This window comes from Lutra lutra, chromosome 7 (genome assembly GCF_902655055.1).
Source record: "Lutra lutra chromosome 7, mLutLut1.2, whole genome shotgun sequence".
NCBI lineage: Eukaryota > Metazoa > Chordata > Mammalia > Carnivora > Mustelidae > Lutra > Lutra lutra.
Window position 1 is genome coordinate 102,628,462 of NC_062284.1, and position 25,510 is coordinate 102,653,971.

The 25,510-nt window shown below is 49.5% G+C and overlaps 1 protein-coding gene across 5 annotated transcripts in view; it reads left to right on the forward strand.

The window, feature by feature from the left end:
• Positions 1-25,510, forward strand: part of SAMD4A (sterile alpha motif domain containing 4A) — a 206,336-nt gene that overhangs the window by 170,829 nt on the left and 9,997 nt on the right. For 4 of the 5 annotated variants that reach the window (XM_047739128.1, XM_047739127.1, XM_047739129.1 and 1 more), the window contains 5 exons: positions 6,191-6,524; positions 8,852-8,937; positions 14,104-14,222; positions 18,440-18,641; positions 19,956-20,082. In XM_047739128.1, coding sequence (XP_047595084.1) covers positions 6,191-6,524; positions 8,852-8,937; positions 14,104-14,222; positions 18,440-18,641; positions 19,956-20,082 — 868 coding nt within the window. Of the gene's footprint in view, positions 1-1,529; positions 1,638-6,190; positions 6,525-8,851; positions 8,938-14,103; positions 14,223-18,439; positions 18,642-19,955; positions 20,083-25,510 lie in introns of those variants that run through there. The other variant, XM_047739131.1, reaches the window with a different exon arrangement.

Here is a 25,510-nt window from a genome sequence, read left to right on the forward strand (position 1 = left end):
TTTGTATCCAGATATCGCCCTTGTACCAATATCATTTTTGGGATTTGGTGACTTTATGATTTCATCTGAGGTGCAAAAGAGAGCAAGACTCATTCCCGTGTTGCCTCTGCCCCAACCTGGAATTCTGGTGCAGGCACTGCTATTGGGAGGTGGTTGGGATTGGCGGGCTGGAAGCTCCGTAGGCACATGCTCCCTGCACAGCCTGAGCAGTGATGTCCTCTCGCAATCCCAGGGTGCCTTTGGAAGGGAAGAAAGTATGGAGCTTGGTGGGGCTAACACAAATTCTGTGAGCACGTAAAAATTTTGTAATGCAATGGGAGTTTTTTTTTAACTGATTTACAAAGATGTGTGTGTATAATTTTACATAGAATATATAAAGTTACCCTGAATGCATATCTCATAAAATATAAAGTAACATATACTTACAGAATATGCATATGTAACTTTATAAGGAAGGTGGCTTTGAAAGCCTTGGGAGAGATAGACGGGGAGAGACTACTCACATGCATGTCCGTACTGAGAGGCCTGCTTTAAAGTGAATCACAGATGACAAGCGACCTATCTGACTAAACTCAAGGTTATTCTTAATTCTGTTTTATATACCAAGCAGTTTGTCTAACTGAGTGATTGTTGCCATCTTTAATATAAGAACCCATTTTGTTGTTGACCATGAAAAAGCCAGTTTTCTCTGTCTCTGTTAGAAAGCCCAGGAAGTGTTCTGCCTAAGGACTAGACAGCTGAGTATTATGGCGAGAGAGGGATCAGCCCCTTTATCTCTGGAGCTTCCCTCAGAAACTCACAGGAATGCTGTCACTGAGGAAACACAGAGACCTGAGGGACAGAGACGGGACCGCTGTTTGTTCTACTCCCTGTGGCCTTGGGCCGACTCAGTGTGGAAAACAAGAGCAGCAAGGTGGCACAGGTGGCCTGACATGCTGCTCACTTTCTGTCTGGCCTTTGAGAAGCCCATTGCCATTTCACACCTTGAATAATATTAATTCCACAAAAATACCTTCTGCCAGGCTCACTGGAATGGGAATTGTTAAAAAGATGACAAAATTCACACAAAGTCTGAGGACCGCTAATGGCCTAGAGAAAAGAAATAAGGAGTTTATTTTGACATCTTGGGGGAAGAAAGCTTGTGTGTGTATCAGACCAATGCATTGACCTTGCCTCAGAACACCTGAGCTCAGACACCTGTGTGCTCATCCCTTCAGGAAATGATGCCCTGCGGGTAGGGATCCTGCATCCACTGAGGACTCTGGCCCTCGCCTCTGTTCTCTCTCCTCTCAGCCCCAGGGCCCTCCTGCTCTTGGAGGGAGGGATCTGTCCCTACTGTGTTACCACTTAGGTCTCCTCCCACAGACTCACACCAGCCCTTTCTCTGGCATTCTCAGATGTCCCGAGCTGATTATGCTGTTGGAAATGCTGTCATCAGGCCCCTGCCTACAGCATTCTTACCTCACATAGAACCCAGAGATTTCTAAGGAGATAGCTGGGACCCCGCCCGTGGCTAGTTCATAATCAGTAGTCACTGCAGGTAAGCTCTAGGTCCAGAGCACTTCCACTCACTCGCTGAATACGTACTAGGCAGCTGCCTTGGACTAGATTTACCCCCACCCAACCAGAGACTAACCGTGAGTAATACAGAAATACGTGTTTCTTGCCTCTGCGGAGCTTGCCTCTGCGGAGCTCGGATGTGTCACACAGACATTGCGGTGCTCTCACAATCCCCTGTGATCGGCGCCATCACCGAGGCTGGTTGGAGGTGCTTCCTGGGATAAAACCAAGCACTCTGCCGTGGGGAGGAGGAGGGAGAGCATGGAGGGGCCGGCACGGGCTGGAGAACCCAGTAGGAGCCTAGAGCCAGCCTTGGTGGTCCCTTGAGCTAAGGCAGGGGGCGTGAAGGTGGAGAGGGACAAGGGAGGTCATTTAGCAGAAGTCCAGGCATTGGCCTGGGTGCTGTGCCGTTTGAAAACAGAAAAAGTAGGAGGAGTTTCCAGGGCCGGAGAAGCGGAGGTCAGCTGGACCTCCACAGATTGTCTGAGGTGCCAATGGGACACTGCGGCGCAAAAGGCAAGTTAGTGGCCAGAAGGACAACGCTGGAGTCCACGGGGTTTGAAAGACTCATTGTGGTTCATCTGTGTGTAAATGGCAGTTGGTTTCCCAGAATTGTGTGTTGAGTGGTAAGAGCTGAGGACAGACCCTGAGGAGCACCAGAAGACGGAGGGACTGAACAATGCCAGAGGCTGAGCTGCCCTGAGGGTCAGAGAGAGTGTTTGCAGGAGGGAATCCCATTAGGGGTCCTGAATGTGTCCCATACCATGAGGACTGAACACTACCCACCCCAGCCCCCCGAAATCAGCCACCGGCAGGTCACTGGTAGCCCCTGAGAGGAGGGTCGCCAGGAGAATGGAGGGATAGAGCAAAAACCCATGAGCCAGGGAGTGTGAATGGGTGAGAAGGTCATCAGGGAAAGATGTCTGGTGGAAAAGGAAAAGAGAAGATCAGACTGGTCGCTGGGACAGAATTTTCAACATTGATCTCTGATACTAAAAATGTTTCCGCATGCTTTTCATTCACTGTCTTTTTTGCAACTAACTTCCAAACTGTGAAGCTGGACCCTTCCCTGGGAACCTGGCCTGGAGAAAGGAGACACACACACACGCGCGCACACACACACACACACACACACACACACACACACACACAACACACACTCGGGCTGTGTTCCCACAGCTCCTGGTCCTGGCAGCATGCTCACACTGTATGAGCCCAGGCCCAGGAACGGTAAGCATCTTAGGGCAAGGATTCTGCTGTATTTGCTTTAGGTCCTGGCTCTCGGTAGGGCTCAGCTGGGGTCTGGTGAATGAAAGGTGGCGAGGGAGCGGGTCTCAGCCAATGCCAGCCTGCTGTCTCCTGCATGACAAGTCCAGGACTTCCCACGCAGGGGGAAGGGTGGGGCACTCACAGACAGTGCGTGAGTGCTGGGATGCTGGCTGCCCGAGTCCTGTCTTCCAGGTGATTTGCCCCTTGTTGCCATCACGAGCCCTGTGAAAGTTTCCAAAGCAGTCTTCTTCCAAGACCTAAGAAAGTCAGGGAAGGGGTGGGTCAGCAAGTAGCTCCCTTTCCTGCATGCAAGCCTGAGTTGTGACCCCCGAGGTAAGCGCTAGGACAGGTCTCATGGTACCTGCTCTGCCATGAGCTCCTCGGCTCTGCCCGTTAGTGAACGGACAGCTTCATTTTGCCTCTTTGTGTTTATAATGTAGGATTATATTTATGGTCTGAAGGATCAATAGAGACTTGGGTTGGTTCCCTATTTTTGTCAACATGCAGAATTAATTCCTGTAGTGAGTCGAGGACACTGGAGTGAATCCCACTCAGGCCATTTTCTAGCTTCCTTCCCAATCTGGGCACACAGTGTTGAGTTCTAGAATGGATTTTGAAGGGTCATACGTGTAACCCCATGGGAGCTGGCCTAAAGGGCATTGTTAACTTGTTGGTAGCCAGGTGTTTTCTTGGAGACACTGGTTTGAAGGCTGTGGGTAGGAAACAAAACAAAATAAAACTCTTCATGATTCCTGATAAGATATTTTACAGAGAGCGTCCGTCATTATTCATTAGGTTTATGGATTCCTTTCTGGGGCGGTTGTCTCCAATGGAATAAAATGAGATTTGAACTTGGGGCACCTGTATGTTTCCTCTTTCTAGGAGTTCAGCTCTTAGCATAATCAGAATCTCCTTCCTCCATCACTAAGTAACTACAGAAGCCTTCTGGCAGGTGACAGGAGTGGGCGGGGGTTGTTTGGTGGCAGGTGACAAAATGTCACCTCAGTGGTCGCTGGCACATGGGGTAGCATGGCAAGGAGGCATGTGATCTCGCAAATAGGTTGGCCAGCTCTGCCTACTCAGCCTCACTCTTTGAGGAAGCTTCATCCCTTCTCTCTCCTTTCCCCCTCCCCTGGCTCAGTCAGGGGCTGGACAAGATCAGAAACCCCCATGTCCTAGGTGCCAGCTATGCAGTTGGCTGGAAGTGGAGGACCTCGACACAGGGTTTCGTCAGTTGACACACAGTTGAGTTGGGAAAGACAACAGGTGCTCTCCTGCCGTGGGCCAGCTAGCTTACCTCCATATACCCTGCCCAGGTGGATCACCATGTCCAAAGTCAAGGAACCATTTGTGTGCTGCCCTGTAGACTCTGGAAGAGGCTGGTCCAGTCCGGGCAGCAGGACAACTGGGAGTGATCAGGAGCATCCCCCCTGCCCCCGCCCCACCGGGCTCCCACATCAGGCTTGCCAGCACAGGCAGTAGGCTAGTCGTAACCTCTGCCGTATCTGCCAGGCTTACAAGGAAGGCAGTGGACTCAAAAACCCTCCTCTTTAAAAGAAAAATGGACCCTCTCCTCTAAAATAGGCTGGACAGTAGCCCTGAGCAAGACTGAGAATTCTGATGGCTACTTAACATTTCACTTTCCTCAATAACCCTGAGTGCCAACTCCGCTAAGCTTCTGCCTCCAGCGTCCTGAGCAAAGCAGGTTCCCTCTGAAGACGGGGCCGGGCTGTTGGTGGTCTACTGTCCAGAACTGAAATGTTGCCTGTCCAAGCCTCCCATCCCCAGGTTTCCTTTTTCTAATTGACTGATTGGGAAGTCGGGATGCAGATGTGATTTTGTTCCGTGGGCTTGTGTTCCTTGACATCCTTGACATCATCCAACAATTTTCCCAGGAATGGATTGGTACTCGTGCTTCAGGCTTTTACAGCAACGTCCTTGCTATTCTGGGCTCTCAGAAGACCAAGTACTTCATTAGTAATCAGGGCCCCAATTGTCAGTGTCCTTCCTGGGTCCCAGGGAGAGGTTTGCTGCAGAACCACTGGGACAGCAGCGGGACAGAGGGCCAGGCCGCTCACCATACCCAAAAGACTTCCAGGACCTGACCCCCGGCCCCAAGACTCAGAGCCTGTTCTGTGCCTCTGTGAGCATCTGGGGCACAGATAAATGTCAATCAAAATCCACTTTCACTCTTTTTCTAATACATAATGGCCAGTAGATCAAACAGTAGGTACAGAAGGACCCAACTATATTCTACAATATATAAAGCCATTTATATATTATAGATAACTTCAGGGGATCCTTAAACAACATAGCGTAGACAGGCACCCCCCTGTGCAGTTGAAAATCCATGTATAACTTTTGACTCCACCAAAACTTAACCTACTAATAGCCTACTGTTGACTGAAGGCTTTACCGATACCAAGAAGAGTACATTAACACATATCGTGTGTTATATGTATTATATTCTGTATTCTTAAAGTAAGCTAGAGAGTAGAAAAAGTTAAAATCATGAGAGAAAATAAATTCATAATACTGTACCATATTGATTGAAAAAATCTGCAGGTAAGTGGACCACACAGAGTTCAAACCCACATTGTTCAAGGGTCAGCTGTATCCTATACACATAGATTATACATATTTCTCTCTAGAACGATTCTTCGAAAGCACGTCACTCCCCTGCTTGAAACCTTCCCTGACGTCCCATCTCATTTAGAAACACTTCAGCATTCATGCCTCTGTGCTCAGGTCCCAGTAGCAACTTGGACCTGATTTCCTGCCCTCTCCCCTCACCATCCGGCTTCACGTCAGGCCACCTTGCTCTGCCTCACACGATCCCGGCAGGCTCCCGCCTCAGCCTTTGCCCTCGCTGGGCCCTAGAGTCTGTATCCTTCACCACTGCCCCGTGGTGCCTGTGTTGGGGACTGAGTGAAGGTGGGAGTGCACAGGTTCCTTCCTGTACAACAAATCATACGCAGGACAGGATGTTACCGCGTGACCCAACTTTCTTATACAGCTCCTAAAGTCTGTATCTGTCAATGATATATATGCTTTTTCTAGAAATTCACTGAAGAAGCCAGGGAAGGAAATGTGCCACATCCTTTTAATGATCACCTCTAGATGGTGGGATTTGCAGGTGCTGCAAATACAGATACGCCTATCCGTATTTTCCAAGTTTTCTACCCGGGCTAATCAAAGACGATAAAATTAAAGTGATTGCACTTCCAAAGAATGTTGCGATGAAGGGGTCAGCTGCTGGGAGTCCTGTCTGGGAACAGCTCGGGACAGGGGAAGGGAGGCACCAAGTTGGGTCACCCCTGTTCCTGCCGCTAACAGAGGTCTTCTCCCTCTGACCCTCCAGGACATCATCGAGGGGGGCAACCTGCGCGTCCCACTCCAGGAACTGCACCAGATGATCCTGACTCCCATCAAGGCCTACAGCCCCCCGAGCACCACCCCCGAGGCTCGCCGCCGGGAGCCCCAGGCTCCGCACCCGCCCTCGCTGATGGGCCCTGAGGGCCAGAGCCCTGATGGCAAAGACAGTGCCTCGGCCACCGGGGTCCCAGCAACCACCTCGGCTGGGGCCAGCGGGGGGCTGCAGCCACACCAGCTGAGTAGCTGTGATGGGGAGCTGGCTGTCGCCCCGCTGCCGGAGGGGGATCTCCCCGGGCAGTTCACACGTGTCATGGGGAAAGGTAGAGCCTGATTCTCACACCTCTCACCACTCCCCCCACACCTCCAACACCACTAACCAGACCCCTGGGTTCCTGAGAAGCTTTCCCAGAGTGCTGGATAAACCTGTCGGGGTAGAGGCCATTAGCCCATTTACTGACAAGGAGATTGAGGTTCAGAGGTGGTCATTTGGATCTGAACTCTGATCCCTCTAATCCCCAAAGGCCTTTCCTTACCCCGGTCCCCTTGCTCTCCCACTCACTCAGATCAGGGCTTGCTGGGTCCACCTGGTAGGGTGAGTGCTCGTGGGGCCTTTGGGCCTGTGGCTGAAGTCAGCCCTTATGGGAGACTGTGCCTGGCTGGCACCAATGCCATGCCTCATGCCTGTTTGAGGGCGGGATAGAATTCTCATGTGGTCCTCTGGGTGAGAGCACTCTTTCCACCTGGACTGCCCTGGGCCTCCCCTATGAATGGCACTATGATTACGTGATTATCCTTGAAAAGTCCCAACGCTAGAAGAATTTGTGCTCGAATGTGGTGTTGCACGAGAAAATGTGATTATGTTAAAAATGCAGTGAATGCCCGTACTTTTCCTTTGGAAGGAGAAACAATTTTTTCTTGATTGTCCAGTCATTTTTAAGAACCAAGCTTTTACCAAAAGAAATGGACACCTGAGTCTTACAGGTGCAGTGAGAAACTCCCGGTGTATACACATCCTAAAAAAGACGTCCAGCCATAGAAATCTGGTTCAGAGATGACCTGTGACATCCTTTTGAGGGGAGATGCCAGTAGCTTGATGGCCAGGGTGGGTCCTTGGTCTCCCCCCACTCGCCTCAGAGTCCTGACCTCCCACCCCTGAGTGGGCTCTTCGCTGTGGGGGATTAGAATGGATGACCCCAAGGGTGAAGATACGTGTGGGGGTGGATGCCTGAGTCCACCATGGTGGTCCATGGTGGGCTCTGTCCTCAAGAGACCCAAACTCTTTTGGCATGGCTTCTTTTTAAACTTTGGCTACTTTCAAATAAATTATAAAATCAATTCATGCTCAACATAAAAACTCAAAATGAAACAATATGATGGAAAGTGAAAAATAACCTCTCTCCCCAAGTGCCACCCTCTTCCCCCACAGAGGTGACCACTCTAAACAGGTTTGGACTGCCCCTCCAGAAACTTCCTAATAGTCTTAGACAAGCACACGAGTATCCTTTTTACCCACAAGCAGGTGTTGTTTACATGTTTTTCTGCAGCTTGTATTTCTACACTGTATACTTTCAATATTTCTGTCACTACCATGGCACTACCCAATCTCTTTTTCCGAGGTTGCATGCCGTGTTCCACTGTACCCATAAGGCATAATTTGACAGGGCCCCGGAGAACGGACATGGAGACGGTCTCCAAATTTTTGTTAGTACAAACAATGCTGTACTGGGAGTCTCTGTGCAAAGATAGGGTATAAATGGGATTTGCAGAATTCTGCGACAGAGTGGGTATGCAGAATTAGGGGGAGAAAGGAATCGTGATGCCCAGGTTTCAAGCATGGTCTACCTGAGTGCAAGGCATTTTCCCTTCTAATGGACATCTTCTGTCCAACCACCTGTGCCATGGCCTTCAAAACACCCCCATGGAGATCAGAACATCAGAGCCTCCAGGACGAGATTCGAATGGGCCATACTACCGTGGCTATGGGAAGCTCACAGGGAGGGAGGGGGGCGGCAGTGTGCTCTACCTGCAGACCCGCCCTTCTCTGTCTTTATTACTTCAGTTACTTGCGTGTGTGGGCGGACCAACGTGTGTGTAAGTGTGTTACCGCTTTGAGAAAATAACCCTCCAGTAACCGAGTAGCAGGTGTCCTGCTCGTGTGCGTGCCCACAAACCTCGTGTGCTAGAAGATGTGCCAGAGCTTCACGCCTCCAAATGAGGCACGCAGTTCATTCATCAAATTACGGCGACAGCGCTCTGATAATGTCCACGGTCTTTGATGCCTTTGAACTCCTTTCTCAAAAGGAGCCTCTTTCTAAGAGAGGGCTCAGGACATGGCCGCATTCTTCTTCTCCCAGAGTGTCTGTCTCAGGCTGGATTGCAGAAGGCTTAATATAGAATGGTATGCCTGGAATTAACTGAAGGGGCTTCTCAAGGCGAGGGCTCCCGTGGTGACCAAGCCTTTGACTTCAGTGGAATGAGGAGCCTCCTGGCCTTTTTTGTGAACCTTACGTAAAACCACAGGCACACATACCTTTCAAGATATTGGTCCTGAAAGGAAATCAGGGGCAGATCTTGGAGGTTAGAATAGTTATACATGTTTCTAATTCATCTTTTCTTTCTTTCTTTCTTTCTTTTTTTAAACTCACAGTGTGCACACAGCTCTTGGTCTCCAGACCTGATGAGGAAAATATAAGTTCCTATTTACAGCTCATAGACAAGTGTCTAATTCATGAGGTGAGTAGTGATGGGTTTCACAAAACTGTTTTTCTCATTGCTTAGGAATGGTTCTCAGAGGTTCTGTGATGTGATCCTTTGGGTCTCCAACAACTTGTTTTTGAAGACTAGACAAGCATAAATAATACCTGGGCAGAACTCAGCTATGATGGTTTCAAACCTAAGCACAGCTTGTAACACGGTGGTGTCTAGAAATTCATCTAGATAGAGTTCTGATGTAGGGGTGAATGCCTGAGAGAAACTTTGGCTCTAGAAGAATCCCTGAGTGACCAAGCCTGAGGTGGGAACGTCCAGCCCTGCCACCTCGCCTTGGCGTTTTCGAGTCTTTTTAAAATTTTCTGTTGAAACTTTTTGCCTTTCAACTCAGGGAAACTTGGGGGAGGGTTGGGGAGTGTACACAAGAAATAATGTGTTTAAGTTTATGTTCTATGTGGTTTGATTTGTGATTTTTATGGGAATCGTGTTGAGCCACATGTCCTCTGGCAGGAGGACCGAGGCAGGCTGGAGCTGTGCCCCGTTAGACTCAGTGTGAGCGCCGTCTCCCTGACAGAGCAGGGCAGGTCCTGGGGGCTGCTGCTGGGACAGCCACCTGCCTGGCCGGCTGCCCCGAGGCGCATGTGCAGACAGGGGGTGTGCCCCAGACCCGAGACTCTAGTGGTTTTTTGGGAGCACCCCCTCCAAAGAGTCACGGAGACAAGAATCACAGTGTAGGCTTTAGAGAAGTTTAAGAGCACTGAGGTCTTTTTGTTGGATTTTAAGATTAGAATAAGATGGTAAAGGCCCCCCCAAGTCTGCTCACTGTTGCTGGGTTGGTATCCAGAGCTCCAGAAAGAAGTGCGGTGGGCCCCAGCAAAAGGAGACACACAGGGCAGAGGTTTAGCCCCCTCACCCTCTGCCCCACTCACATTGTCCCCACCCTCCAGCTGCCACACAGGGGCATCTGTCCAAGGCCAGTTCGTTGGGCCCTCCACCGTTCCACGGTCTGATTACCCACCGCTCACGAGCACGGTCTCCTTCTGGGTTTCCTTCCCAGCCACTGCCCCACAATCCTCTAAACTCTCCTTTATGCTATTTCCTCTCTCAGCAGTGCAAATTCTTATGTGTCCCTCCCTTCAACCCCCAACTCACCCTTTGGTGTTTGCAGTCCTGACACCACACATTTTGGCCGGCAAAAAGCACCAGGAAGACGAGAAGGCAAGGGCACTTAAAGAATTGTAGAACTCATTCATTCCATAGATCTTTATTAAACGCCTGGGCCCTGTCCCCTGGCTAGGTAGCTTATGGTGTGAGGGTAGCGGGGAAGACTAAAGGAGACCGGGTGATCACACACGGGAGGCTGGGGCTCTGCTGGCATCCCACAGAACCTAGATAAGGAGCCAGGCCACCAAACCAGGAGCCGGAAATGACTTTGCCTCAGAGGAACTGCCTCCAAGCTAGGCACGAAAAGGAAGCCGAGTCTTGGTGTGGTACAGACTCACTGCATAAGCAGGAGGGAGCGCTCCCCTGTGTCTTACTGGGGAGGAGAACATTTGGAGTGGGTTTTGTGGGGGACTGATTAGGGGAGGATCTAAACTTTCGTAAAGCAAACTAGAACCTTGCATGTTCTTCCACGCCCATGCTCACACGGAGCCTTCCAGACACCAGAGAACAAGTTGTAAGTTACTTTCTGTCTTGCCTCAAGTCTGCTGAGCCCATAAGACAAAGTAATGAGCCCTCCAGTGGCATCCACTGGACAGTGCTCATGCTTCCTAAGTGGATCCCGCCAGCCCCAAAACTGTGGCCTGATCCTCCTCACCTTCCAGCTATCATGCGTGCCCTCCTTGGGCAACCTGGCTCTCCTTTCCATTTCCTTAGAATATTTAGAGAAATTCCTTTTTTTTTCCTTGCTGCCTGCCCAAGTGATTAAATGCAAAGATGGCACCACGTAGACTCATCTGCTGGCAAGAGACCCTGACAGCAGTAGAGGGACCTCTGGCTGATGGGAGTCCTGGGTCAAGTAGAGCTCATGCCACGTCTGCTTGCCTGCATTCATGTCAGGATGGAGGGGCCTGCACTCTGTCTTGGAAGGGAAAATGTTGTGCAAGACTTTTATTATTTTAGTTCAAGAAAGAGGAAACATGTCTGAATAATTTTCCACAGGCTTGGGATATTCTGTGCGGGGAGCACACTCCCTCCCTGTGAGGCTCCATGGAGGCATGACAGTCTCCATCCTGGCTGAATTTCACCTGGGCCCCATGAAACAGGACTCCCTTTCACAGCCCAAATAAGCCATTCCTTAGCTGACTGGATGGGAGAGGATTGACCAAACCTAGACACCTTCCTTCCTCCCCAGGGACAAAGGGACCAACTCCGTAGACTAACAGAAGAGAGGGCAGAAAAGTTCCGAATTTCATCTCCTGGATTATAATCCCCAGCTTCTTGCCTCCTCGCTATCCCAAGGAGGTTCTGTGGAGATGAGCTCTTGCCCGTTTATGAGCCCTTTAATCCTACACGAAAGTTGTAGGGTACATCCTAGCCATCTTCGTCCAGACAGACTCATCGGTTTGGCCCTGACAGGGACGGAGGACTTGGAAGAGGCCAACTGGCTGTGTCAGTGTGTTGTATGGATGCTTCTTCCCCTCCACTCCCTGAGGAAGCTATCAGCTCAACCCAGAGCTGCCAGTGGAATGGCTGAAGTGAGGTGTCAGCCATCCCAGCTGGCAGAAGAGCTCCCACAATGGAGGGCTACTTCTCAGGCAGATGCAGGCAAACCAGCTTTTAGAAATCCCTTATTGCCAGCCATGACCTCTAGCTCCTCTCCAGGCCTCCCAGCTACAGCCTCCAAGACTGAGAAGTGGCCACCACACTCAACATGGCCAAGGGCCTGAGTCCTCTCTGCAGCCTGGAATGAAGTGAGCGTGCTGCCCTGTGTTGAGTGAATGAGCTCACTTCTCCGGGTGGTGCTGGGGTATAAACATTTCCATCTTCTTGGACGGTCTTTGCCACCACGGGAGATGTCCTGTATGAACTGGTGTCCTTGGAAGCACTTTCAAGGCCTGTCTATAAAGTGAGCCATTTTCTCTTTTGTCCCTTGGAAACTCAGGCCAGCTGTCCTTCAAGCTGGCTCCAGACCAGCTTGGTATTGTAGTTTTGAGAAACTGAGTATTGTAGTTTTGAAGTCATTTATTGGGGCTAAGTGTGATTGCTGAATGCCAAATGTGACACTCATATACCACCACCAAAGGTCTGGTCTGTGTGACCACAAAAACCTGAGTAGAGGATCTCTGAGCTGCAGTTCTAAGTGGCTCATTACTAAGCCCAGGCATGTCCTAAGTATTCTAAGTGTACCTCATGTGTTATCTCATTTAACCCTTACGACATCTCTTGGAGGGAGAGAAATATCCTAGGTTTTTAGAAGGAACTGAGTGTCAGGTAAAGGAACTTGCATAAGAATGTGTAGGGATTCAGGCCCTGCCTATATCCATCCAGAGCCTTATTCCGACCAGCTGGGCTGGACTCTCCTCCCCAAGTCATCTAGATCAGCACCTCTGCATCCTGTGTTCTCACTCCATCTTTGGCAGAGGAAGCCAGTCAAAAGCAGAATCTATCTACCCCTTTCTTTATTCGGCCAGTAGAAATGCTTGCCTTTCGGGCTTTCAGAAGTACTCATGTATAGTTGGACCCTCACCAAGTGTTGCCAACACATGAAAAGGGACCACAAAGTAGAACCGTGGCTTCACCTTGTAACCATGAGACCAACCCACCATGTACTTTGTGCAGTGTCTGCGCCTCTTGAAGGAAGCACGGAGTCCCTTGGTTGGGTAGCCCTCCTTGATGAAGATCCTTAAAGGCATCGGGCTGAGGTCCTCCAGGGGGAAGGGCTTTTTGCAAGTCAGTAATTTTTTCACAACATAACATCTTTTTGCTTTTGTTCTCATAGCTCTCCTGTGTTTAGGTCCTTAAAGATTAAATGTCATCTGGAAAAAATTAAGCTGTCCTGTTTTCTCTGCTTAAGGAATCTGTTTCCTTTATGGGAAAGACCCATATAGTCTATTACTCTAAGTTATAGTTTATTGCTACTTAAAGGATTTCATGTCTTATTGACAAAACTATACGGGTATGTTCTATCACAGTTACTGCTAATCAGAGCTGCAGGCTCTCCCACAGCTTGTGGACCATGGTTCTAGGCACCTGACAGGACATTCCTATATTGGATGTAGGGCCCTCAAACCATCTAGAATGCCACATGCCCATGTTCCATTGGCAATGAAATTACCAAGGCACTTGCTGCGAACATCCTCTAGACTCTTGTCCAGATGTATTAAATCAGGGAAGGGACCTAGGAATCTGCATTTAATAGTTTTCTTAAGGGATTCTGTATCCCAGATTTGAGCCTCTCTACCTTGGGGACTCACAACTCCCGTAAAGTCACTGCCCGGGGTTCAGTGTAAACAAAAGTACATGCAATACAGATGACAGTGTGTTATAAAGCAGGCAAAATACCCCTCAGCGCCACTTTTACTAAAAAAAAACAGGTGAAAAGGCATCAGATGTACCTGTTTCCCTAAACTTTAGGAAAAGTTTTGGTCAGGATTGGTGCCCTGGAGTTTTTTTGTAAGGCACGGGGCCCCTTAACTGGAGATTTCTCAGCAAAGCCCCGTGCGCTACAAAAACCCCAGGGCACCAATCCTGGCCTATGGTATAGTATAGCGTAGTGTAGTGAATAGCGGAGACTATGCGCCGTTTTTTGAAAGCCTGAAGACCACGCATGAGCAAGCTGATTGATTTTTGGAGTGGTTTAGCATTTCCATTGATTATGAAAATGAAAGGGACCCTGCAAAAGCCAGATTACTCAACAGTCCATTTTTACTATTCATTCTTGGTTAATCTATAGAGTCCAGAGTAAAGTCAGGAAGAAGGCAAAGATGAGTACAGGTCTGCCAGAAATGCAGCCACAAATAAGCGTTGTCGAAAGCTTAATGCACACACTTTACCAGGCACCTCCAACGGCAAATTGTCGGTACAGGTGGCTCCTGAGTAGAAACTGACTGCTGTTTGGACCAGGTGGGAAGCAGGTGAAGCAAAGGCAGCTGCAGAGACTCTGATGTCCTCCCCTATTAATTGCGTTTTCCTCCCTGTCATGCCAGGCTGCGCCACCCATTAAAAAGTCCTGTTTGTTTTTTGCAGGCATTTACAGAGACTCAGAAAAAAAGATTGTTGTCATGGAAACAGCAGGTGCAGAAGCTCTTTCGGTCTTTCCCTCGGAAAACCCTTCTAGACATATCAGGATATCGACAGCAAAGAAAGTATGTTGGGATTTCATTCTTCTTAATGCATGGTGGTGGTTCCTTAGCCGGCTGCTGCCTCCCTGGGTTCCTGTGCAGGACCATGGCAGGGCACCATTCCTGGTCCACAGGATGCCCTGTGGGGAGTTCCAGATCCCACTCCTTCAACAGATGGAGTTGGGAAAAGGCTATAGAGAGAGAGCGTTCCCAGAAAAAGAACCGCATATGATCTTTCGTAACGCATTTTACATGATCAGAATGACAGCATTGGGCCAGATGGGCATCGAGGGGGAGATGGATACAGTTGAAGGAATTGCCTGCAAAGCACTTTGGGGGTTGTCTGCAAAACGGGGCCCTGAAAGGGACAAAAATGGGTTGTTCCAGCAGCACTTTCTGAGGTAGTGTCATTTCTTTCTCCCTTCTCGCTGCAGACTAGCTAATTATAGTTGGTGGCAGGGTGAAGAGCCCAGTGCTGGTCTATTTTGGTCTGAGCTGCAGTCCCAGAGTGAAGCAGCACCATTCTTGAGTTTTCATAGTACTTCCGCTTCTTGGATGCGGTTAAAAATAAGCCTCGTTGTACTTTAGAACCCATTACCTTAATCTGGTTTTAAATGGAGGAATCCGATTGCATATTAGAGGTGAATTACAGCGACAGTCCGGGGGAGGAATTTAGGGAGGTGTGGGGTGAAGCCTTCAGCAGTGACAGGCAGTTGGGGGCAGACAAAGGATGACAGTACAAACATCGTGAAAAATCAACTTTCTGTTTTACATTTTTAAACATGAGTGGATAAATTTTTCACCTGCACCTGAAAAGTTCTGAATTCATTTCTCAATGTGCACAGAGAAGCTCTGTGTCATTAACAATTTTGGCATTTATTTGCAGAAGTGTGTCTTAAATCACCACTGTTTTACATCATCTGGGGGAGATAAGGATAGCTGGGATTTATGGAAAGTTTTCATTAAAGATTAATGGAAAAGTTGAAGTGTTATCACCTGCCAGCATACATTACACTGTTATTTATTAAACAAACATTTAGCACTTCCTGTATGCCAAGTGGTATCCAAGCATTTTAGGAATATTAATACATTTAATCCTTGCAACAACCATATGAGGTAGAGTTGCTATTATTAACTCCCATTTACAGAGGACTTGGTAGGCAGTGGGTGTCCAGGATTTGGACCAGGCAGGCCAGCACCAGCTGCAGAGTCCGTGCTTTTAACCCACTACACATGCCAGGCAGCCCTCATGCTCTCCAGCCAATGCGCAGAAAAAACCATCAGGCAGAGCGGTCCTCTCATGGCAACTCCCTGGATCCGAGCTCTCTGGGGTTGCCTTCCCTGGGGAGATGGGCTGGGACCACCTGTGCACTCTGAGGATTCCCAGGAGCCCAGGTGAAAAGCAAGACACGCTAGTAGGCCTCTTGTCCTGGGGACTGCCCCCTTCCCAGGTTCACTCTCCCTTCTTGTAAGGGCAGTCATACATCTCTGAAGCGAGAGGACGAGGTTCCAGACCCCTCTTGCACCGCCAGGCCCTCAGGAAACATGTTGAAAGAGGAAGAAGGAATTTAGAGGATAAAGAGGAAGACAGAGCTTTTGAGCTCTTTGCTTCTCTCAAAAGTGTCATCGCCTGCCTCTGTCAGCTCTGCTCTGTCCGGGGTGCATATCGGAGTTCCCCTGAACCCTGAGCTCTAGAGTGTTAATAACGTGTGTATTGGGCTACCCAAACTTTGCCATATTGGAGTCTTGATGGACCTGTTTTTATTGATGAGATAAGAATGAATTCAATCATCAGTTGTGGAAGTGGCTAAAGCTCTAGAAAAATCATTTGTTCTCAGAAGTATTACTTCTGGGGTCTTTTTATGCTATTAATTTGCTTTGAAGAACCGTTTCTCCCATAATACAAAGGTAACTGCCACCCAGCCCCTGCCTGAATGATCAGAAATACCAACTTAATTGGTTCTTATTAATCAGCCTCTCCACGCATTTCAAGGTAATGAAGTCATTTGGCTAGATTTAGGGAAGCAGAGAAAGACACAGATGGGCAGAGCAAAAGAATGAGAAATGAAAACTTAACTAGTGTCACTTTGTCCCCTCCCCCACCCCCGGAAAGAATGATTATGTCATTAAGCCTAGTGGTCTTAAGTAACCCTCAAAACTCTGGCTTTGTAATAACCAACTAAGGGTGTCACAGTAGGGTCCCACAGCCATTAGAAAGATGACCTAGCCAAATTCTACCCCCGATCTAGTCTGATCCCATAATGTTCTGGGCTCTACCTGCCACATACAGCCCAGCTCATGGGTCCTAGCTGTAGGAGTCCCTGGAGCCCTGGTTTCAGTGACTAAGTGTCCCATCACAGAATCTTCTACCCACATGATATTGCTCGAGGATATCATCTTGCCTTCCTGGAAGCACAAATCATTTTAACGTCACCCATTGACTACTGTATTTTGCATATGAAATAACTTTTTAAAAATCCGACCAAAAAAGAAAATGAGCAAAAAAGCTATCTGCACTAAATAAGGAAAAGTCTTAGAATACTGAATCATCTGCCAGGTGGCCAAAGGACAAGTTTTCATCGCTTAAAAAGCAAACAACCTGTCATGGATCTCAGACTGTCCGTCCTCCAAAAGAGGTCTCCTAGATCGTATGATCTAGGAGCTCTTACCCTCTCCAGGCCCAGATTTCTTCCAAACCAAAAAATTTTAATGTTCATAAAAAAAAAAAAAAAAAGTGGGGGAGACCTAGAACCCATTAGTACCCTCCTCACTACATGTAGAAAAGTCCCTGACAGGAATCAGAAACCCTTTCCTTTGCCCCAAAAACCTAGAAGTGGAAAGACACAGGTCCAGAAATCAGTTGCAGCCAGCTCACCTGTGGAATTCTCTTCCCCACCCCTTTTCCCCCTAGGAAATGTAGGCATTCTGGGGAGAAGAGAAATATTTTGTGAGATCACCTGTCTAATGGCTTAGATGCCCCCCCCACACACACAATTCTCTTTCACAGGATATTACTATTTTGCAACACCCCCCCAATCCCCATTAAATTCTTCAGCTGGTTAAACTACGTCATCCCGGTCTGCTGGAGTCCCCTCACAGGCTTGGTACGAACCTCCCCTGTGTGGCTGGGAAAGCAAGTCTATTCCATCTTGTGGCCATTGGAGGTAAAGCATTTCGAGTTAAACATCAGTGAATGACTAAAGCTGACTCTTCTTGGAAAGAATGTGCTGGTTCTGAAACCCTACTGGCTGCTGCGTACCGTCCCGGAACCTGAAGCATGTTGGAGAGGGAGGAGTTCTTGAGCGCTGAGGTCACTGGAGAAGTGGGAGCACGGTGTCCCAATGCCATGCCATGGGTCCATGGCAGCCTCCCTGCGTCCATGTGGGGAAGCATGGGACCTCCCCATCTTTCTGCAGCAGGGAGGGCCTGTGGAGTTGGGGAGCCGTCAGTGTCCTAGGTCCAGAATACTTGCAAACATCATCATCTCTGTTCCCCTTCCCAACTCTCAAGCTGGGAATCAGAGGCCCAGACATGGGGTCCGCGCTTCCACAGGGAGAAGCATCCTGATGGCAGAGATGAATGTCCGTTCATTCACTCAGCCTGCATTCACTGTGCCGGGAGCCAGCGGCCTGGGCCATGCAGGACTGCTGAGAATGGGTGCCGTCTTTTCTGTCTCAGAGCTGCCATCCTAGCGGGGCTCACAGGCTACCCTTTCCAAGTGTGCTACACAGATATCAGAAACAGGCTGTGGTGTGGCAGAAGGTGCACGGATCCCGGCTCTGCGCTCTTGCTCTATGTGGCTTTGGGATGGGCACTTGAGCGCTCAGGGTCCTAGGACCCAGCAGGCAAGACCGCTGAAGAGCACCCCGGCCAACCTCCTAGGCTCGTATTTCAGCACTGTCCCCTGCTGCCCGCGGGACCTTTGCAAAATCACAAAGCACTCAGTGTTCATTCTCCAGCTGAAAAAGGGAATAGGACACCTACTTCCTAGGGTTTTCATGAGGACTGGAGAATCAGGGTCAAAGTCCCAGGATGGTGCACGTGATAGTCCCTCTCGGATGTCTCTTAGCTGTCATCTTAATCCTAGCCTTTTCCTGCACGCAGCTACCCTGTGCCCCTAGAGAGACGTCATAACTGTCAAAATGCAAGCAGACTCCGGGAAGGCAGCCCACTGGCAGCCTGGGATTTGGGAACTGCGCTGGGTGGCTAACAACCTCTCACTGCTCTCTCCCCTCTCGCAGCCGCGGCTTTGGGCAGTCCAACTCCCTCCCGACAGCCGGGTCTGTGGGCGGTGGTATGGGTCGGCGGAACCCTCGCCAGTACCAGATCCCCTCCCGGAACGTCCCATCTGCCCGCCTCGGCCTCTTGGGCACCAGTGGATTCGTCAGCTCCACCCAGCGCAGCACCGCAGCCAACCCCACCATCATGAAGCAAGGAAGACAGGTTGGTTCTGTGTCTGCGGAGGGGGGTAGGCCGCCAAGCACAGGGCCCCAGGCTTCAGGACCTATCCCTACATGACCCCACGGTGGGCACAGAGGCCAAGGAGGGCTGCACTGAGATACAGGGGTCCCTGTGCTCGAAAGTAGCCAGTGGTTTGTGCTGTTTCTCTGGGAGACCGAGCAATCCCATGAGGGCACCTGGCTTCATGGGATTTACTTAGGATGCCCTCTGGCCACTTTAACCTTGGCGGCCCTGCACATAACACCCTGTAGGAGGAAATGCAAGACCTTTTATGTGCCCCTGCTCCTTGACCTGCCGCAGCAGAACACACCACCTCCAGATCTGGGTTCCAGAGTTCTAAGGAGCTTTCTTAGCCTTATTCACCGCGAAAAGCTCCTTTGTCACCGTCCCAGCTGTGGTGGAGAATCCAAAGAGGAGTCTGAGAGAGGCTGTCAGAGAAAGAGCTGGACATTCTCCGCCTGTTCAAGGCCAGGCTGTGTGATTTAGATTTGACTTCTGTCCCACGGCTCCCCACCCACCAGTCCTGTTTCGCACCCTGCCCAATACCTTCCATATGTGTGCCCGGCTTTGTGGGGCTCTGCAGGTTGGGGCTGCGATTGGAGGGGCACGAGTGGGTCTGCGTTGTCATGAGAAACTAAGGGATGATTGGTTTTAAAACAGGAGAACAGCTCCAGGGAAAATGGGCAGGATTTCCTCTCCAGAGCATATACCACAGGGTCTGAGAAAGCCCCACTTGCTGACCGTTGTGGGAAGCCCCACATCAGTTCAAGAGGAAGTCACCACCAGGACACCCGCATAATAATAAACGCGAGCTCAGTGTGCCAGCTCAGTGCCAGCTGAAAGATTCTTTTTTCTCCCCCTCGCTTTGTAGTAAGTTGTAAGAATCTCAAAAAGAAAATCAAATGAGAGCCCCAAAATAGTTTGTGCTCTTCGTTGCAAACATTTATAGAACTCTTCCCATCTCCGAAAAAAAAGTGATAGGAAAAGCAAAGGCAACAAAAGGGATAAAAAGAGTTTTGGAGATCGTGAAGGAGAGAGCTGTCCAGATTAAGCTGGGGTTTAGAGAGGCCTGGGGCTTGGAGAGGGGAAGAAAATGAATGTAATCTCAACCCCCCTCTCTATAAATATGCGGATGGGCAGCACAAGCCTGAGCCTCGAGCCCTCTCCCAGAAGTTAGCAAAGAGTTCTTCAGGGGTATCTGCCTCTGGCATTCTGGCTGGCGGCCCTGCTCCACACCCCTCCCCGGACCCCAGGGTGTGTGGGCTAATGGGTCTCCCCCTTTGTGTTTCTCACTAGAACCTGTGGTTTGCCAACCCTGGGGGTAGCAACAGTATGCCGAGCCGCACCCACAGCTCAGTCCAAAGGACCCGCTCGCTGCCCGTGCACACTTCTCCACAGAATATGCTGATGTTCCAGCAGCCAGGTAGGGCCCTGCACTTGGTCTCTCCCTCTCTCCTCCCCCTGACACACAGGGGAGGCCAGGATGCCAAAATAGATGCCCCTGTGAACCCAGCCAGAAAGTGCTTAGCCTCGACTGTCACCACGCATTCTTTTGAGCTTATAGAAGCCTTTCCTTTTTTAAACTGTGCCTTGCCAGCATGAATAGCGGCTGGTTGGCTGGGAGCCAGCACATGGAGCCCCAGAGTCGGTTGCAATCTGACGGGGATATTTTTGATACTAGTCATATTTCTAGATTGATTAAACCAGAGATCTCACTGGAGGGTATCTGGGGGAGTTGCAAGGGGTTCCATGTGCAGTGTGCATGTGCGTGTCTATGTGTGTTTACTCTGGGTGCATGTCAGGGGGATGTGCAGAAAGTGAAACAGAGACAGAGAAAACTTTCACAGCATTGATGCTAAGAGACCTACCCCTGGTTGGGGAGCGCCTTGCAAACATGACTTCTTGGACCAGCCATCTTCCCTTTACTTGGTTAAAGAGCAGCGTGGTCACTTCAAGTCAGCGGCACCTCTCACCACACCTCCTAAAGCAGGGTTACCAGAACGATGCACAGACAATGATCACTTGCACACTTTGTCTATGAGACAGTGACCTCTTAAGAGTCTGTGAGTAATATAGAGCCATCCAAACAATGACTGAATCTAGCTTGATGACTTTCTAAGTGGGAAAATCAGACAGGTACAGGTGTTGTATCTGTAGGAAAATACCCACCCTAGGCAAGAGGGACACTCTGTACAGCAAGTCTTACAGGAGTTTGAGGAAAGGAAATGTCGCTGTGGCCTGGGTGGGCAAGAAAGTTTCTTGGAATTGGAGTTGAGCTTCAGGGGACAGAGAGTGAAGACGTGGAAAGAGGAGGGTGGAGTTGCATGCAGAAGGAGACAAGGGAGCAAGACCGCAATCATACCAAGTACCTCAGTGAGTTCCAGAAGCCGTGGCTGAGCCAAAGGGTCAGGCTGAAGTAGCAGCAAGTAGAACAAGGGAGCAGGAAAGATCCTGGCTAATAATGGGGGCTCTGAACCCAAGGCCAAGGAGCTCGGACCCTAGCCACTCTCAGTGGTGAATGTGTGGAAGATTCTGAGTAGGAGTGTGCCTGGTGGAGTGAGAGAAAGGCAGGACGGAGATCAGGAGACACTGAGGAGGAATGGCGAGGTAAGGTAAGGTGTGTCAGGAAAGGAAGATGGTCCAAATGCTTGTTTAAACTTGCTTCTTGACTTCTAGAACATTTACTGTTTGTGCATGTTTGTTTTAAAATGCCTTTGATACTTGTAGCTCCCTGGGAAGAAATATTTGATGAAGTTGTGAAGGTCTTCTCCCTGGGTCTTGTAGTCCCAGCCTCTGTTTCCATGCAGAATTTGGTATAATCCACTTCCAATAAAAGAGAAGCTAGATGAGATTTGAATATATCCTGAGCACGAGGAGATCTTTCACCTTGAATGTATCCTTTGACCCTAATCTCGGGCCTGGTCCTGGGACGACATACCAGCCACCCTGCAGCTTCGTGGGAGGCCTAGCACAGCTGACCATTCTCCTTCTCCTTCAGTCTCTATACAACTGTGGCCTCCTTGCTCCTTTCTAAGCCCCTGTCCCTTCCTTTGGCTTCTTCCAAGTCCTCAGTCCTCTCTTCTCACCTTACTTTCCCCCACATTCTCCTGTGTGAATTGGGAAGACCAGGCCCACCAGGAAGAGCTGGGCCATCCCTAGGAGGACTCTTTGAGTCTGTAGATACATATCCTTCATCCACACCTTTGTTGCTTGCTAATGCTCAGAGCAACTATAACCCTAAGATTATTTCCACCCTCTTGTTCTTACTGTTAAAAAAAAAAAAAAATCAAATAATATAGAAAGGCTTTTAAGGAAAAGTGACTGTCCCCTTCTCCTCCCCCTCCCCCTCCCAGCCCCCAGCCTCATCTCCCAGAGACAGCCACTTACAATTATTTTCACTTTTCCTGGTAGTTAACTCAAAAGTCTCTAAATGATGTTCTTTATAAATGTGACTTAGAACTCCAGAACACTTGGGGGGGTCTTTTTTTTAAAGGAGAGGTTCAATTATTTTTATTTGCATAAGCAAATAAACTGGTGAGTACTGGGCAGGAGCCACTTCTAAGTCCTGCCCAGCACATTGAACCCATGCTGGGTGGCTTTTCCCAGGACATGGTCATGAAGAGCAAGGCAGGGCACAGCCACGACTTAGGGATTCCTGGCTGAAGGGAACAGACCCTGCACAGAGTCACTGCCATGGGAGGCTCCCCAGTCTCCAGGATCATTCCTGCCCCTGGCAGATCAGACACTGGTTTTTAAGACCACAAGTCATGATCAGAGCTCTTCCTTCGTCTTGAGGAGGCAGCCTTGTTGACAGGGCTACCACAACTAACAGCCACAGTCAGGCCCAGACAAAGTTTTGTACTAGATAGACAGGGTCTATCCAGGATGGGCCTTGCCACTCAGAGCAGCATGTCCTTGTTTGCTTGGTAGGTTTCTAGGGGCTGGCACCTGGGGGCATGACCAAACTACAAGTATCATGTCAGGGAGTCAAAATCAGGAAGGCAGCGAGTGGCTTTCATCTTTACACAAGCAGAAGTGGTAGTGAACACAAAATGTGTGAACAACCCTAAATTAGATCCTTAGAAAACCATTACAATACAGCACCGTGGCTTCCTCCTGGCCACTGGATGTCTTCAGAACGTTCCATTTTATTTTTTTTTTAAGATTTTATTTATTTATTTGACAGAGAGAGATCACAAGCAGGCAGAGAGGCAGGCAGAGAGAGAGGAGGAAGCAGGCTCCCTGCTGAGCAGAGAGCCCGATGTGGGGCTCGATCCCAGGACTCTGAGATCATGACCTGAGCCGAAGGCAGAGGCTTTAACCCACTGAGCCACCCAGGCGCCCCCAGAACGTTCCATTTTAAATCAGATGGGTAGATCTTGAAGATGACAATGCAAACTTAAAATGCTTCCATTAAAATGATGGAAAATTTTAAATGTCTCCAAAGAATATAGAATAGTCTGGGGCCTAGAACAAGCTCCTGAGTTGTGTATCAATTAATTAGTCACCTGGCTCGAATTTGCAAGACGATCTCTTCTTTCCTGGATCTACAGGATTTGTGGACCCCTTGGAGGCCATGTCAGGAGTGGTATTTTAGTTTATTCCCACAGGAACAGTTTTCTAGATGTTTCCTGGGATAAATAAGGAGAGCCACTAAGTGATCGCTGCCTCTCACTGGCCTGTGGCAAGAGTAAGAAACACTAAGCTGGTCCTCCCAGAGCAAGGAGGAGAAGGGTCTTCTACACTCACCAGTGGGGTAACTTGAGCTCAAAACAGGTGTGGTGCCTAGTGTGGTCATGTTCTCCCAAAAAGGCAGGGTGTTTTCCCAACTGGAAAATTAGTTTGGAAATCGCTTGCAGAAGGACTACCTTCTCTTGGAAGCAGATTTCTTCCTTGCTGACCGAGGCTCAGCCGCCACTGAGATCTAGTCAGAGAGGATCTCAAAACAGCCCGGGTGTAACACCGAGAAGCTACAAAGGCTCCTCACCATCTGGAGGGCCTGACAGGAAGGGTCTGAGGGACCAGAAGCCGACATTGAAAGAAAAGCCTGAGGAAGGGCAGGCTGGGCAGTCTCACAGAGCTATATTCTGGGGTTCTCTTCCTTCCTGCACAAAACCATCTGCAAACTATCCTTGGTGCTGCACTGCCCCAGATGTGAGATGGGTAATAAGGTGCCTTGCATGGCAGCCGATCATGAAGTATCGTAGTTGTTCGCGATAGCAGACCTCCCCTATGCACCAGCTCGTGACTGTATTTCTTCCACCATTAGAATGCTGCATACCGGGGAGCACAGTGCCCCAAGCTGTTGTCATTCATTGCCTCCTTCGTGTGAGTTTCTCCCTTTCAGAGAACTGCCTTTCAAAAGAGTGGGGAGAGGGAGAGTGCCATGCAAACACTGGGTCCATTAGGGGAATGGAAGGGGCCACTATGCAGAGGAAGGGACCAGAACAGGGACCCACTCAAGGTACCTGGTGCATTTCTGCTCTCTGCCTTCTGGTAGGCCAGGGCAAACAATTCCGCTCAGGTAGAGAGGTTGATGAATGACTCAACTGTATCACAGCCAAGAACGCACCTGGGCCATGCTCCCCTGCCTCTGAAAGTCCAACTGAGAGTGACCCAACCTCTAGTCTAGGTGGTACCTCTAGACTGGAGACCTAGACAGTACAATATTGTCTTATATTCTCATCATTTTTCATGAAAGTGTGCATTCTAGAGGATTTTCATAGCAGAGACTTCTGCAGATTTAGGAATGAGGCCACCAGCAAACAAGCTGTGTTCCCATAGCAGACTCAGGGTTGCGACTCATGTTGCTCTGCCACTCGCCACGACCGCCATGACTGTCTCTGCGATTATCAGCGTGGCTCTCTTGCCCTGACCACACTGATTTCTTTTCCTTCTGTGACTACCCTCCCCCGTCCTGCTTGGTTCCCATCCTCCCTGTCTCCCTTTCTTCCTTATACCCCTTACCCCGTCCGGATCCCACTTCTCCATCCTCTGTCCTGTCCTCCTCAGCCTCCCAGCAACCCCATTTTTCACTTAACTTGAAGCTTTCCTAGCTATTCAACAAGTATCCTAGGCTGTTGTTGGCAAAGTTGAATTCTAGTGGTTTTTGCTAGGATACCCCATTTCTTTCTCTAAAGTACTGAAGACACTGGCCTCTTTGCCTCAGCCACAGGGACTGGGAGAGAGCTGCAGACTGCACCACACATGCCACACGTGTGAGACTCAACTAGGATGGCTGGTTTCTGCCAAGAAAAAGCCACATGGGACCCTCCAGGTGGACCCTACAGAAACACTTCCATTAGGCATGGGCGGCTGCTCCCTTCCAGAATCTCCTTGCCTGCGCACAAGGCTCTCTACTTATGGGACTTCTGAAAAGGCACAATTTAAAAAGTCCCAGGTCAGCCTACACCCTGGGCTTCCTAGGACGGAGGACCCTCACTAAATACTGGAATGTTTTGATGGTCAGGGGAAAAATTCCTCGTTCTCAGAGATGTCATCTGAGTTAAGGAAACAGGCCTGCCTCCAGCAACAGCAGAGAAGGCTCAGTCTTTCCCTTTTGCCTTACTGAGGACATAAAACTGCATCTGTCTGACGCATTATAGCTGGGGACCCAGGCTCAATGCAATGAGCTTTTGGGGTAGCAGGAGCCAGAGCAGGAGCTGGCCTGGTGTGTCATGTGTGCCTGGGTGGCAGGAGCTGCCCAAATGCTTCCCGGGGCTTTGAGAGTTCTGCCCACCCAAGCCACACTTGGCTGAGGGCTTCTAGCCTGAGATGGAAACTGTTATCTACCCAGCTGGTCTCTCTCTGTCTTGTATGTGTGGGGAGATGCCACGGATCTGTTTTTATCA